We start from the raw sequence: 16121 nt of genomic DNA on the forward strand, positions 1-16121 counted from the left end.
AAAAATTGATGGCTGCACTGTGGGATATGCAGGAAGTTAGTTCTCTGACCAGGGATTGGCTCTGTTCCTTAAAAAAAAAAAAAAAAACCTGTGAAAGCTTCTAATATTTTAATATCTTGTTTATTTTCAACGTTTGGGTCACTTAAAATAATCCAAACATTTCACAGGGTCTGAACCACACGGGAATTACAATCGTTCTCAAAATACACCAAATGTGTCCCCCACTCAGGACGAGTGATCTGAGCAGACCGTGAGCCATGGAAAAGCACAGCTCCTGGCAAATCTTGTCTTTGAACAAACTGATGGGATTTGAAGGACGTGTGACTTCTCAGCCTTAACACCTTTCAAAACCCAACAGGAAAGTGACTCACACAGCCCTGAGTTGGGAGCCATGAGCTCTGGACGCCGTGGCAGTCAGGCCCACACATCTGCCTGCAGAGCCTGGAATCCTCCAAGGCGGTCACCCTTGGTCACATGGTCACTGTGGAGCAGCACCCAGCATGGGAACACATCCCCCTGCGGGCCCCCTCCCGTTCTTGCCTCACAGTCCATGTCAGGCAGTATACCCTGGGGGCCAGCTCTGCAAGGCTCACAGCGCTGGGTGGCATGGACGACACAACTTCACGGGCCTAGATCAAGCGTCTTCTGTTTACTGATTTAGCGTAACTCAGAGGGATTCACAGAGGGCCACAGTGATTTCATCCCCTTTCCTCCTACAGTTATGCACCTGGGATCAATTAAAACACTAAATCCTTTCTACCAGGAAACAGGGATAAATGTGCACAACAGTCTAGAGCTGATGGCTCTTTGGGCTGACTAGGTTTTTTATATGGAAACTCATAGCAACTGTTTTACGACAGCACAAATCTATTTTGCCTCAGACAGTGATCCTATTAGGACAAATATTTCTACAGAAAACTCAGGAGTAAATCTGACTTTTATTTCGAGTTTTCGCTTATTATAACAAGAAGTATTGTTACACATCTGTGTATTTAAGTGAACAATGGTAAGTACACCGGGGCCACACAACCTAAATTAGGTTCTTTAAAAACATACGATGCATTCTTATCCTAGTCACAAAAACAACTTTTCTTAAAAAAATAAAATTGTGATTTAAAAGGCCTTTATTTCATAGGGAAGAGGAATAAAAGATAAATGATAGCGGGTGTTCAATCACATCTGGGTTTTTTTTTCCTTGGTCATTTGTCCTTTAACTTCTGCAAGTGCAAAAGGAAATGGTCAGTGATGTTTAAAAAAATACCTTAGGGACCTTGGCGTGCTTGATGACTCCACAGACACCTGGACCACTTACATTTGGAGAACAGAGAGACGGCTTAGAAAATATATCACCCCTAGCCCAAGTTCATTTGATGAAACTATTATGTATAAAGCAGTTAATTATATACATAAATAACATAAAAATAATTATCATAAATTAAAAGTCAAATAATCGCCCACGACAAATTCAACGGAGAGGGGCAAGCTGGGAGTTAGGGACAAGCTGGGTGTGGAGGGTGAATTCTGCAGCCCCCTTTCACATGCTGCATGGGTGATGAACTCAGTTCACGAAGGCCTGTATTGCACACATCAAAACCCAGCCCTCTCCTCAACAGCTTGTGACTTGGAACTACACGAAGTGCTGAGAACGCTGCCCTTTGCGTGAGAGATCGCCCGCAGCCTCACTGGCAGCATCAGGTCAGTCTGTCTCATTTATTCACTCTTCACTGAAGGTCTCCCAACTAACACAGGATCACAAAGAGTGATCGAGACAAAGCAAAGCAACCGTTATCTTTTCATTCTGGACAGGGCAAAGGCATCGCTCAAGCTTCTTCACCTGCCTCTTTGTCTCCCTGGCTGGGCAGCCAGAGGACTGGCTGCTGGCCGCCACCACCTCAGTGGCCCTGAGCCTCACCCACCACCCCTGAAATGGGTGCACACGTGTGAGCTGTCACTCAGCACATTCATGCATTCATTCATTCGGGGTGCTGATGCTTCTACTACTCAGCTAATGACCTTTTCTGCTTTCACACTACTTGGCAGGACAGCACTACCTCTGTATTTCAGAAAAAGACCTACCCCTTTCCCCGTAAGGAGCAAAGTTCATTCAACATTTTTATAGAAAACTGGTCTTGAAACACATCAACCTTTGGAATTAGAGTTTAAACAGAAAAAAGACATGAATTTCTTCCCCGTTCTCCAGTTCAGGGGACTCTAGCCGAGTCTCAGCCACAATAAATATATTTGGATGGCAGAGTCCTGAGACAGCTCCAGGGAGCCTCCAGAAGGGTCAGTGGGAGGCCCTTTTGACGCACGTGTAACAGCGCCCCCTGCGCTGGGGCAGCTGTGTAAGCTGGATGCAGGCCTACAGTGCAAATGAGGTCGCGTGTCAAAGGAAAACAGAGAAGAACGTGGTCTCCACAGTTTCGAACACGCGAGATATGCTCAAGATAAAGTTTAAAAAAAGAACCATCCTGAAAATCCATTCAGGTACCCTATTACTAGGATGCCTTGCTGCATGACCTCACGTGACCGCTTGCCTGTGACCAACGGGAAGGCCAGAGGAGGGGCGTCACCCCACAGGGCAGCTTCCCACATGGTTTCAGCCAACGACTTTGACTCAACGGGAATTTCAAAGAAGATAAATGTGACTTGAACTTCTACCTGTTCAAAGTCCAGGAGCCGGGAGAAAACTCTGCTCCCGCCCAGCACATTGCTACATTTTAACACAGCAGCCCAGCCCTAAAGGGAAAAAGGAAACAAACCACTTCCCTTTTGCAAACCTCCAGTCCCTCCAGCTCTGGGAGAGAAGCCTGGGGGCCTGCCTTATCCGGGAGAATAATGCGGGGGGGCTGCTCCCAGGGACAACTGGCCTGCCCAGGGTCACTTCTGAGTTCAGCTGACATACTGCCATGGTTCTGGGGGCATTTGGAGATAATTCTGCAAAAGCTAAGTCAACCTTTCTTACACTGCAATAATGTGTTTGCTTTTCTCTGTTTGGTATCCAGCCAACAAATCTTAAGTGAAAACAAACCCCCGTCTGTGGTTCTCTCCCTGGTCTCTCCGAAAGCCACCTCAGTAGCTGTACATCTGCGGCTGCTGCTCGGCCGGCACTGAGGGCTGGGCGGCCTGCGGGGCGGGGGCCGGCGGCGGTGGGGGCGGCCCGTCCGTCTGGGGCACCGCCCGCCAGGTGAGCGGGTGCTGCTCGCCCAGCTGGCTCCCCAGGGGCGTGATGGAGTTGACCAGGGTGGTCAGGTTGATGAAGTGGGCCACAGATTGTGGGTTCGAGGCTTCCGGCTGCGGGTGGATCTGGAGGTCGTTCTGGCGGTTGTGCAGCATGGCAGAGCCGCTGACGGTATCAAAGGTCACGGTCAGGATGGAGTTGTCCAGCTGGAGCTGGCGTTCTGGAGTGGTCAGGTGCCCGACGGCCACTGGCTGGAGGTTGGTAAACTGGGTCCCGGCCGTGGTGGTGATGGGGGTCACGGTGATGTTGGTCAGGCCAACGGAGCTGGATGGGGTGGTCACGTTGGGGTCGCCCAGAGTCACCACCACCTGGAAGAGTCACACATGACACGAGACCGTTATTTTCTGAAGAATTAAGAACAAGAGCAGCTTCCTGTGCTGTGCTTTGTGGAGGATTCCCCGTGACGCGGGGATCATCTCACGTTCGGCCCAAAGGAAGGAGGTGAGATGTGCTGGTGAAAGACTAAACCACACTAGTTTCCTGGAAAAAGAATTCCAGGGAAAAAGAGAAACGAGATACAGATGTGATCACTGAGACCATCAGCTGGAACTGAGCAATAAATGATTTCAGTGTCGAGAAAAAAACAGAACAGTAATCACGAGAGAAGCTGAAGTGAAGAGGAACTCAAGAGCCTCTTGATGAGGGTGAAAGAGGAGAGTGAAAAAGCTGGCTTAAAACTCAGCATTCAAAATACTAAGATCATGGCATGTGGTCCCATCAATTCATGGCAAATAGATGGGGAAAAAGTGGAAGCAGTGACAGATTTTATTTTCTTGGGCTCCAAAATCACTGCGGATGGTGACTGTAGAAGGCGAAATTAAAAGACACTTACTCCTTGGAAGAAAAGCCATGACAAACCTAGACAGTGTGTTAAAAAGCAGAGACATCACTTTGCCAACAAAGGTCCATCTAGTCAAAGCTGTGGTTTTTCCAGTAGTCACGTATGGATGTGAGAGTTGGATCATAAAGAAGGCTGAGTACTGAAGAACTGATGCTTTTGAACTGCAGTGTTGGATAAAACTCTTGAGAGTCTCTTGGACAGCAAGATCAAACCAGTCAATCCTAAAGGAAATCAACCCTGACTAGTCACTGGAAGGACTGAGGCTAAAGCGGAAGCTTCAATATTTTTGGCCATCCGATGCGAAGAGCTGAGTCATTGGAAAAGACCCTGATGCTGGGAAAGACTGAGGGCAGGAAGAGAAGGGGACGACGATGAGAATGAGATAGTTGGATGGCATCGCCAACTTCAGGAACATGAGTTTGAGCGAACTCTGGGAGACAGTGAAGAACAGGGAAGCTTGTCATGCTGCCATCCATGAGGTCGCAATGAATCAGACATGACTCAGCGACTGAGCAACAACAGTCACGAGAACAATATTCTTCGTTGTCTCTTAACACACTGCAAAGCTCAGAAGGACCACAAACCCGAGTGCGGTGCCAAGAGCTAATAAACAAAAAAGACAGCACTGCTCTCCCCACGAAGAGGGACAAAAGGCCAGAGAAACACAGGAACCCCTGCAACCAGGATGACCAGGGCCACTCAAGAGAGGCGCGGCGTCCAACACACGCTGACAGAGAGCTGAGGGCCTTGAAACCCAAGCAGGGAAGGGTCAGCAAAGGGGAAGTTCTGGCTAAAAGCAGCGGCTCTACACACGCCCTGCTGTGCAGGGTCGGGTCCCCCTGCCTGACCAGCACACTCAGGCCCCCGAGGACCTCCCCCAACTGGGCCCAGCCAGTTCCCAACCGTAGGGGTACGCCTGCTTTTCACCACGATGGTGGTGACCTCTGGGTCTGCATTGGGAAACGGGGCACAGGCTGACAGCAGTCAGGGTCCAAGTCCCCATGGGGAGAAGGGTACCAGGCCGGCCCCCCACACCCGGGCCGGACTCCGCACAAGCGCCACCTGCTGGATGCTCTGCACGGCCGAGTCCGTCTCATCCCCGACACCGCCGGAGAACGTGCCCTCCTTCTCCGAGAACTCGCTGAAGGCGGCATCCTCAGGCCCCGTGGCCCCGGCCTCCTCCTCCGGCTTCTGCTTCCTCTTGGGAGCTCTCCTGGTGGCTTTCACGTGCTTCCCTTCGGCCAGCTCCTCCTGCTCCAGACTCAGCTCAGGCTGCATGAGCAGAAGGTGAGACAACGATAGGTCAGTGCGTCGTGCCCCTGAGGCGGCCTGGCACCATCTCCAGATACCAGGTGACCAGGCCCATCTGCTAATGTGCACATCTAGGGATGGCAGCAAGTTCCCGCTGGTCTCCACTGCTTTTCTTTAAAGTGAGGAAAGTTGGATAGAAGTCATACTTGGTGCTGAAATAGAAATATCTCTGAAAACAGGTTTTGAGGCCCTGTTTCAGCCCTGTTGAGCTCTGCCTGAGGCTAGAAAGGCTTTCACATCAGGCTCTCTGCCCCAGGCTGACACAGGTTCACTGTAGACATAATCTTGGAGCAAGGATGAGTCTGACTGCAAGAACCGTGTGGTCATGGTTTTTAGGGATAGCAAATAAGGGCCCAGCAGTAATGGTGACCACAGATGGGTGCCCGGCATACTTCTTTCCCTCCTGCTGACCCACAGCTGGCCCAGCCCAGGATCACAGAGGCCGCTGGGCAGCGGTGGCCCGCAAGGCTCTCCGCCCCGGTCACCCACCACCCCTCCTGTCCTTGGCGCCATCCCATGAGGTGCGGCCTCACCCAGTGGCAGACAGACCCCGAGGAGGCCTGCCAGGACGTGGCCACGAGGGGCTGCCCACGTCAGGGGCGGACGTGGTCCTGGGCCTCGGGCCTGGCTGTTTAGCTCAAGCCAGCCACTGAGCACTGGGCTCAAAGCTCTACTGCAAAACACGAGAGGGGTAAACAGGATTTTAAAGTAACTGAGCGCGAAATGTTCCCTTCAAAATAAGAGAAAACCTTTATATCAAGGTACTGACTACAAATTCCTTTTGAAAGTTCACCTAATACGTTTAAGGTTATTTTGCTCTTCTGGGTGATTATTGTGATGGTTAACTAAAGCATCCCTTTGCCAGTTTGGGGCGCCCAGTCATGTGGTCAAACACCAGTCCAGATGCTGTCCTGAAGGTGTTTTTCAGATGTGATCAACACTGAAGCCAGTAGGTGTTGAGTAAAACAGCACCTTCTGAAATGTGGGTGGGCCTGGACCAATCAGGTGAAGGCCTTGAGAGCCGACAAAGTTCCCAGAAGATGAGGGAATTCTGCCTCTAGCATCAGCTCCTCCTGGGTGTCCAGCCTCCGGCCCTCCCGGCAGATTCTGGACCTGCCAGACCCACAACTGAGTGAGCCAACTCCTTAAAATAAATCTAGTTCTCTCTGCACGTGCGTGCACCTGTGTGCACGCACACACACACACTTTACTGTTTTCTCTGGGGGAACTCAGTCTTAATAAGCAATCTATTCTCTAAAAAGACGCACATCTGTTTTCAGAAAACTGAAATTCTAGAAATGTTCACAGAAACTAGAAGGCTCCTGGAAAGTGAAGTTGCTCAGTCGTGTCTGACTCTTTGCGACCCCATGGACTGTAGCCTACCAGGATCCTCAGTCCATGGGATTTTCCAGGCAAGAATACTGCAGTGGGGTGCCATTTCCTTCTCCAGGGGATCTTCCCTATCCAGGGATCGAACCCGGGTCTCCCACATTGTAGGCAGATGCTTTACCATCTGAGCTACCTTGATGACCAATTAACAGAACAGAGGGAAATGAGTGTGACACGTGGGGGTTGCCCCAAGGGCTGCTCCTGACACCTGCTGGGCTCCTCGGGTGAGACGCCCCGCCCCACGTGCTCCGTGCTCACCTGGACGATGCCGATGGAGGAGGCGTCGATGGTGGTGGTCTCCGGGAGGTGGTCCAGGTCGTCAATCCTCACGGCCAGGACCTAGGAGTGGGCGTGGGGCTGTAAGCCCAGGACACAGCCATCCTGAAGGCCAGCCCAGGGCAGGTGGGGCCAGACACACGGCCGCCGGGCCGTCTCCCTCACAGGCCTCCACGTGCCCACCGGCCCTGCTCGGCACTCAGAAGCCTGGGATCCAGAGTCCTGTCGGCTCTCCTTCCCTCCTCCCAGGCCCCCTCTCCTCAAGTGTCCGCCGCGTTCCCACACACGGGGGCACCCCCTAGCCCATCTGTGCATCATTGCACCATCTACTGTCCCGGTGGAGGCCCTGCTTCCCTTCCTGTCCACGCCGTCCACTCTCTCAGGAAGTGCGTCCTCACTCAATCTCGGTATCTCTCACTAAGAGCAGAGCAGGATAAGACACAGTGTGGCAAACCCATCCTATAACGAGTTACCAAGAGGGAGACGTGTCCATGTAACACACCTTACTTTCCTACCTGCGCCCCCCCACTCGCAGCCCCCTTGAGCCACACCGGCCTGTCCTCAGCAGGAGGCAGACCCTCATACCAGTACACACACTCGAGCTTTACACAGCTCCTTCCTCACCCCGAACCTGGCCCACACCCTGCTGGCACTGGCTAAACAGGTGACTGTGGTCACCTAACTGAACAAGTCACAGGTGGTGCACAGAGCACGTAGGACACCTGGGGGGGAGGCTGTGACGGGGAGCCGCTACGGGATGGAGGCGGCTGTGGAAAAACGAAACGCAACCAGGGAAAGCACGGCAGTCTGTCCAAACGGCTCTGTAGTCAAATGGCTTTGCAAGCATCTTTCCATTTTTGTTCCAAATTAAATTAAGAACAAAACTATAGGCTATATATCATGGGTGTGGCTTATTTAAGAAAGATGACAGACCATTGTATTTCTGGGCTTAGGATCCAAGACCATCCAGGACAGGGCACCCTCTGAAAGGGTGGCCAGCGAGGCGATCATGTGTGTTTCAACAGAAATGCTGACATGGTGGTGAGAACCCAAGTGTGACTGAGGCTGCAAAGCTGAGTCAGAGCAGCTGGAGGCCACTGACTGTTCTCTCCCACCACACCACCTCCGCGGCTGTCACCACCCCCTCCACCTCTGGCACCGTCACCACCCCATCCCTGCCACCACCACCTCCATCACCACCAGCATCATCGTCAGTGTCCTAGTCACACCAGCCGGAAGCCACAGAGAACCAGCACCGCAGCACTTGCTGACTTTACGCTGGTTAGGAGATTAGACCACATGTAAAAAGCACTTTTTGTGTTTGAATTTTCCTCAATGTAACATTCATTCAAAGCAGAGGGAAACACCATAAGTGGAAGTCACAAAATAGCATCAATTCTCAAAGATCTCGAGTATGTGAAAGCAGCTTATGCTTAACACCCTAACAAGCAGGCCAGCCTTCTCCAGACCCCCACGCCCGAGTCTGCGCCTAGCACCACTGCGGAGCACCCCCGCCCTGCACAGCGTAGCCACGCGGTGCCCTCACCGCAGCAGAGCCTCCCCAGCCTCGCTCCTGCAGTCTGGGGACGTTTCCCCCATTCCCTCTGCTCTCCTCTGTGTGATGTGTCTGCATCCTTCCCCTCCTTCCATCTACCACCCTAGACCGTCAGGTCCAAGAGGACGGGGCACCCCCGGTCCAGCTGGTCACCAGCGCTCATCCTCGCAGGCACTTAACTATTTGTCTGAACACACAGAAGGAAACAACAGAGAAACATCAAAGGATCGAAGGAAAGCAGCCCAGGGGACAGAGGCTGAAAGTGCCTGAGACAGAAGGGAGTGAGAAGAGAGCCCTGACAGTGGAGCCCAAGCCTGCTGGGGGCCCCACCAGAGTACTCTGCAGCCCAGCATGGTGGGCTTGAGAAGAGGTGCCAAGAGGTGGCCATGCAGATGGAGCGATGAGGCAAGTGATCGTTAACCAGAGGAAAACGTCTGCTGAGCTGCTCCGTGTCCGCAAGGCCCCTGCACCCAGCAGCACGCATCACACATGCCATGGGCAAAAACCGCTGTGCACACTGTTAGTGCACGGAGCTACAGACACCCACGTGCCGAGAAATCACTCGCTCCCACCCACCACGAGCCCCCGAGGGAGCCTGCAGCACCTGCCCTGGGCCCCAACACCTAGAGGGGGCCCCACTGACACTGGGCAGCCGGATGGATGCTGACACACCAGGCTCCTGCTCCCAACTTTGTTTCTCTAGGTGGAGACGCCAGCAGGCCACTAGGTGAAAAAGGCTGGAGTGAGGGGAGCAAAGCTGGCGGAATCCCAGTTCCTCGTGCTAAGCGGAAAGAGCCTGGGGTCCACGGGTCAGGGACCTGCACAGGCTGTGGAGGACATGGCGAGGTGATGGGAGAAAAAGACGAACTTATCAGCCAAATGAAGCAGAAGGTGCTCTTATAATTGCAAAAGTAACCCATGTTCATCAGAGGCGATTCTTTGAAACAGAGAAAAATATAAAGATAAGAAATAACCAAAACTTCGGTGCCAGAAGACCACAGTGCAATGCTTCCCCCTTTCTTGTTTCACCACCTTGTTTATGTTACACAGGTGAGTATCCTGTAAATACACAATGTGAACGACATGCTGTGGGTACACCTGTAGTCTATGCAAGGTGTATGCTGCTCTCTTACAAAGCGCATTCACAATCTTGCTCAGAACTCTCTGCAAATACATCACAGTCACGCACATCACTGAACTACCACTAACAGTGGCATTCCTCTTACTGGACACTCAGGGCTCCAAAGAGTCATTTATTAAAACACTGGGAAGAGGGTCACACTACCCTCAGGAGGACATGCAATTGTGCATGTCCTGGAAAGTGAAAGTGAAGTCGCTCAGTCGTGTCCGACTCTTTGCGACCCCATGGACTGTAGCCTACCAAGCTCCTCTGTCCATGGGATTTTCCAGGCAAGAGTGCTGGAGTGGGTTGCCATTGCCTTCTCCAGAGGATCTTCCCAACCCAGGGATCAAACCCTGGTCTCCCACATTGCAGGAAGACGCTTTAACCTCTGAGCTTCCAGGCCTGGAATTGGGTGCAATCCCAGTCATTCTGAATCCCGGAACCTCCCTTAATTCAATGGAGGAAGGATGGCACCTTTTACTGTTAAAGGCTTTCTCTCGTGTCTCAACCACATGTGTTCCTTTTGTGAATCTCCTCTCCCCAGACACAGTGAGTTCTCTGTTATTCTCGTGGAAGGCGTGTTATCTTTACTATTAACAGCCAGTATCTGTTAACAATACTGACACATTTTTCAGTTTTCCCTTTGCATGTTCTCTTGACCCCCAGAAACGCTAAATGTTATGTTGCTTACTTAGTCAAATTGTTTGTTCAAAATTTTCACTGCTTTCGCACTTATAAAGCCTCTAGTTTTGTTTTCAGTTTACTGTTTTTTCAAACACAATGACTTATTCGATGCCCTGGACTTGCCTTTAGCACCGGCTTCTGGGTGTCAGGGTTCACCTACCTTCCTGGGTACACTTTCTCCGTCTCAGTCCTCAGGGCCACTTTCTAAGCAGCCCCCAACACCATGCAGAGCCCCTGGTTCTACACATTTTCTAGCTACTCTAAAGGGAGGAATGGGGGAGAGGGAGGGTAGCACCCCTGTCCTGCTATAATTCCAGGGAGGGAGTAATTGATTACTTCAGCAAAAAACCATTTGGGGCTCTTCTATTCACTCATCCATTCGGTGCCTCCTACCCGCAGGCAGAGGGGAGCGTCGTACCCCGGCCCTGCCTCTGGGAATCCCAGGGGTGGTGACCCTGCGTGGTGGGGTCTCAGAGCGGGGGAAGTCAGCGGGCCAAGGACAGAGGCCCTGGGCTCACACGGGGGAGGGGGTGTGGAGAGGGCAGCCCCGCCTGGCGCATGCTCACCTCAGGGTGCTTGCGCCGCATGTGTCTGCTCATGGAGGCCCTGGTGGACACCTTGGTCCCACACAGCTGGCAGCTTTGCGCCTCCACCTTGTCGTGGGTGAGCTGCACGTGCTTCTGCAGCATGTACTCGGTGACGTACTTCTTGTCACACACGGAGCATGTCCACTGCTTGCCCACTGCCCGGGCGCACGGGGAGGGAGAGACGAGCGTGGGTGGTGAGGGGGTCAGCCTCTAGGTCGCGGACCCAGTCACCCACCCCGAGGTCAGGCCTTGGAAAGACCCTCCTCCCACCCAGGAATGCTTCAATCAATGTCTGACAATGCGAGCATGAATATTTGAAAGTTTTGTGGCTGAATTTTAGGGGGGAAGGGGCTTCATTAAGGCACAATAGTGCCAGATATTCTGAAAAAGTCCACATAGAGCCTCACAGCCAAGCTCTCCACACCCTGCACAAGGTGCAGATGGCCCCAGCAGAGACCACGGCAGCCGGCCGGACGGTCCCCAGGCACCCCCAGCTCACCCGTGTGGATGAGCTTGTGTGTCTCCATCGTGTTTCTCTCACTGAATGTTTTTCCACACAGTTCGCACATGAAATCTTTAATCCCTGCGGGAAAAGGCACATTTAACATCACGTTTCAAGAGTGTTTTAACTGTATACAGCATCAGTCTTGTCCATGACACATTTCTGTATTTGTAAAGGCTGTGGGGGCTGCTAAGTTACCCGGAGATGACAGACAGTAAGCCTTCATTCCCCCATTCAACTGGCAAACTGTGGCTTGAAAAACATTCTACTGCAGGTGTCTGAGTGTTCAGATCAGTGACTCGGTCTGGGGTAGTCACTCTGCCCGCCTGCAACCTGGTAACATGGAAGTATCGAGCCATCAGACTGTTGCATTCCCCAAGCTGACAAAAAAGGTGGGCCCTCTGCCTCTTAAATAAACATTTGCCCTAAATGTCAAGCAAGGCAAGTGACTTTCAAGCCTGTTTATCTTGGTTCTGTATTTGCTGGGCTGCTGGTACTCGGGACCTCATGTTTACGTGGCTCCTGGAGGCCAGAGGGACAGAGGCCACTACACCCCAGTGGGTGGAGAGTTGTGAGACCCCCAGGGAGGTGCAGGACCCAGTCCCAGGAGGTGAGTGCTTCCCAGAAAAGGGGAAGCAAGAAACGGATGGCCTCCCCCAGGAAAAAGAGCGCTGCATGCTTTTGTGAAAGCCCAGTGCCCTGGGGGCTGGCATTCCAGGGGGACCCAAAGCAGACCTGTGTGGTGGCCTGGCCGGCCCTGGGGGCAATGAGAGAGGTAGGCACACAGCTGGGCCAGGCAGTGGCAAGACTCAAGTCCATTTTAGAGAGAATATGAACCAACCAGATGCTCCTGCTAACTTCACACACAGCTCCACCACCCTGGGAGGACTGTCTCTCATTCTGCTGTCGATCTGATTCTGTCTTATATACACGTTTACCCATAGACAACCGTTTATAAGAAATGAGCTCGTGAACGCTGATGAAAGTTAACAGGCATATCTCATCACTTGAAGGATGCACTGTCCTTTAAGATGGACACACAATTCAGCCTCTGCCCTGCTGACAGACACTTAAGGTGGCCCAGTCTCCTGTCCAGATGACATGACGATCATGCACACACACGCCAGGTCTTTGTCCGATGGTTTCTCCTGGCTGAGTGGGAGGGAAGGGCACTGAAGGCATCGAGGGCGGTAACCAGGACCTGTGTGTTTGGGGGACGCAGGGGGCTTGTTGCAGGGATGGGGGAGCTTCTGGGAAACCGGCTACTTATCCAGCTTCCTAAAGCTCGACCAGAGATCCAGGGGCCTGTTGGGAGCTAAAGACCCTGCGGAGTAGCGGCGGCTCTGCCCAGCTGTTCCTCACCAGCGGGCTGGTCCCTCTGCACCCGAGCACCACGGACTCACCCGTGTGCCGCTTATAGTGCTTGAGCATGTTGACCTTCTGTGCGAACTTGCGGTGGCACTCCCTGCATTCGTACTCCTTGATGCCCTTGTGCAGCTTCATGTGGTGGCGCAGCGCGTGCTTGGTCTTCATGCCTGCGGGACAGAGCGGGTTGGTGCCCCGCCCGGGACTGCCCATGCCACACCCCCTCACCCCCACCCCGAGGGGCCATGCCTCACCCTCCCCCACTGTCCTTCCCTGCCCCCATGCCCCACTTCCAGTGCCCATGTCCCACCCCCACTCCACCCCGAGTGCCCATGCCCACCCACACAGCACCCATGCCCACCCTGAGGAAATGTATGCAATACAAGATGTGAGAACAGGCCCCAGTACCTGCCCTGGGCACCCCTCCCCATCCGGCCAGGCCCACTGAGCAGCACTCGGGGCTCAGGTGTGGTTGTCCCTGCCCACCTGGGGGCAGGGCCCACCACACCTGTCCCCTCCAGCCCTCCCCACCTCTCCACAGCTCCAGAGCGGTGGGAATGGGGCTGGAAGAGCTGGGGCAAAGATGAGGCTGGGGCTGGGGCTGGAGCTCCACCCAGCATGGCCAGGGCTAAGACACGGGTAGAAACTTCTAGAAATGTCCGTGTGCAACATTTACATGCTGCTTTTGAAGCACATAACTAAGGTCTGAGGCAGGAAAAACTATTTTGTATAACCATTCGTGTTGTTTAAAAATAAATATTTTTTGGTTAGGTTCTTGTGTTACTTTTTCAATAGAACAATCTGCACTGCTGCACATGGTTACTCTGGAGAACAGACAAGAAACTCTTGCCTCTGGGGAGGGGGACTGGAGCTGCCAGGGGTGAGGAACTTCTCACTTTCTGCTCTTCTCTGGTTAACTCTTTAAGTCTTCTACACATAATCTTATTTTATGAGGCTAATAGCGGTTGACCCAGTGAGTAGAATTATGGGACATATGTGTTTGCTTTATACTTTCCTGTTTAATTTTAAAAATCAAGGAAAAGTAAAAACTTCATGAAATATTAAATTTTTAAAAGATGCTAATGGCATCAAGACAAACTTTTAAATCAAGACCAACTTGATTTATCCTGTATCTGAAGGAGGGTGGCCCTGCCACTCTTCCACCACACACAGCACTGGCAGCTGCTTGGAACCAAAGATCCATAGCTCCAAGCCTTCCTCACAGTTTTGGTTTCTTTTTAAACAGAAATGGGTTAAAATTTTACCATGGACTGGGATTATCTTTCTATCTGATTATATTTAGCGATATGAGCTATTTTACCAACAGGTCCATTTAACTAATTTCACCTGATTAAAATAAAGGTCATCGTCATCACTGGCCACAGAAAGTCAGTCTCGAGACACAGCTGGTCCTTGGAAGCAGCTGAGGGTTCTGCACCTCCACTGAGGCCACATGGTGATTCTGAGGGTATTCTATACATCACACAGTCACGCTGCACCATCTCCCTGCTCTTAAAACAGCTTACCTATGCCTTGGTTTTATCCCCCGCCTTTGACTGACTGTTCTTTTTGACCCGAGGTTAAATACTCCGGGTCTTCTTTCCTGATAGATGACTCAGGTCTGGGCGACGCCCCCCAACCAGCCACTCGGCCTGCTGCCCCTTCTGGATGACGGTCAGGCCCCCACCTGCCCTCACCTTTCCCACACTCTGCACACAGGTACTCCCGGATGTTGTCATGGACACGCATGTGCTCCTTCAGCATGTCCTTCCTGGCAAAGGACTTCCCACACTGCTCACAGGCGTGGCTTTTCACACCTACGAGCAAACAGAGGGCAGGCTGTCACCGCAGGGAGTCCTGACCCAAGGTCACTGCACGAGGGCAGCACCGGGAAGAAGCACATCCCCCCGCCCAACCCAACCCCCTCTTTGCAGCTGGAGCCCTGACCACTGAGTCCTCCTTCCTTGGCCTCTCCAAGGACCCAGAGGGGGACTGGACAAGGAGGGGCTGAGCTGGGAGGAGTAGGAAATATGGATGGAGAAGGACCAGTTGGGAGACGAGGATGACCCCCCGGGGGCAGGAAGCACGCAGAGGGGCCTGGCACTGTGTCCTCCCAGGCCCAGCTACCTGTGTGGATCAGTTTGTGCCGCTCCAGGTTCCCGATGCTGTTGAAGATCCGCCCACAGATCTCGCAGGGGTGGATGTACCTGAAAGGAGAGACAGGCTCAGGATGGCACACAGCCTCGGCCGACCGGCACACGGAGTGCACTTGCATAAGCGCCTTTATCAGCAAGTGGGGTAAAAAAGGTGCTATGCGGGTGACAAGGGGCCCGAGACTTTAGCCTCCATCTGGGCTGAGTTGTCCCCCTCGAAGTTCAGATACTGGCATCCTGACTCTGCACCTCAGAACGCGGCTGAGCCTGGAGATGGGGGGGATCTCTGCAGATCCCAGATTAAAGATGAGGTCACTGGACGGGCCCTAACCCAGTAACTGGTGTCCTTTCAAGCAGGGACACAGAGACACGTGCAGAGGGAAGGCCATGAAGACACACCCTGGTGCCAAGGAGAGAGCTGGGGCTGACATTCTCCCATGGCCACAGGGGGACCCAGAGCTCGGCCTCAGCATTGACATAACACGTCACTGTTGTTCAGGCCTCCGGGTCGTGGCCTCAGCGGAGGACTTGGCTCTAAACAAGGCTGTAGCCTGACTCACCCAGACACGCAGTACTGATTACTGGCTGCAGCCAGATGGGGGAGCTGATGTTCACAAAACCTAATTACTCTGGGGAAAAGGGTCTCCGGTCCTATGTAGGCAGGTCTACAATGCCGCCCATTGCTGTGGGTCCCAGAGACTGTGCGACCTGATGACCAAGCAAGGAGCAAGGCCAACGCATCCCCCAGGCCGGCCCAGGGCTCTCCGAGGAGACAGGTTGCTCCGTGCTCACCACCCCTCTGCGGGAAGCCAGCCCTCTCTCCACACCACCCTAGAGTCCCGGGATCCTCACTTCTGCACGTTGGGATCGGGCAGGTTCTCGCGGTGGATGACCATGTGGGCGTGGTAGGTGGCCTTCAGGGCGAAGCGTCGGTGGCAGATGCTGCAGCCGTAGCCCTTCTCCTTGTGCACCTCCATGATGTGCTTCAGGTACTCCTTCCCGCGGCCGAAGGTGAGCTGCGGACGCACACGCTGTTCACCTGCGCACGCAGCCCAGCCCCGCGGCTAACGATGCGCCGCCTCCACGCAGGTGCC

The 16121-nt window shown here is 53.1% G+C and overlaps 1 protein-coding gene across 1 annotated transcript in view; it reads right to left on the minus strand.

Moving 5' to 3' along the window:
- Positions 1 to 1106: 1106 nt before the first annotated feature.
- The window catches only part of PRDM15 (PR/SET domain 15), a 65597-nt gene continuing 50582 nt past the window's right edge, over positions 1107 to 16121 (minus strand). The window contains exons 16-24 of the mRNA XM_055569732.1: positions 15880 to 16043; positions 15002 to 15081; positions 14572 to 14691; positions 12913 to 13044; positions 11507 to 11590; positions 10987 to 11162; positions 7041 to 7121; positions 5145 to 5354; positions 1107 to 3549 (exon numbers count right to left, since the gene is read on the minus strand). Of these exons, the coding sequence (XP_055425707.1) occupies positions 3073 to 3549; positions 5145 to 5354; positions 7041 to 7121; positions 10987 to 11162; positions 11507 to 11590; positions 12913 to 13044; positions 14572 to 14691; positions 15002 to 15081; positions 15880 to 16043 (1524 nt within the window). The 3' untranslated portion in view covers positions 1107 to 3072. The remainder of the gene's footprint in view (positions 3550 to 5144; positions 5355 to 7040; positions 7122 to 10986; positions 11163 to 11506; positions 11591 to 12912; positions 13045 to 14571; positions 14692 to 15001; positions 15082 to 15879; positions 16044 to 16121) is intronic.

Source organism: Bubalus kerabau, chromosome 2 (assembly GCF_029407905.1).
Source record: "Bubalus kerabau isolate K-KA32 ecotype Philippines breed swamp buffalo chromosome 2, PCC_UOA_SB_1v2, whole genome shotgun sequence".
Lineage (NCBI taxonomy): Eukaryota > Metazoa > Chordata > Mammalia > Artiodactyla > Bovidae > Bubalus > Bubalus kerabau.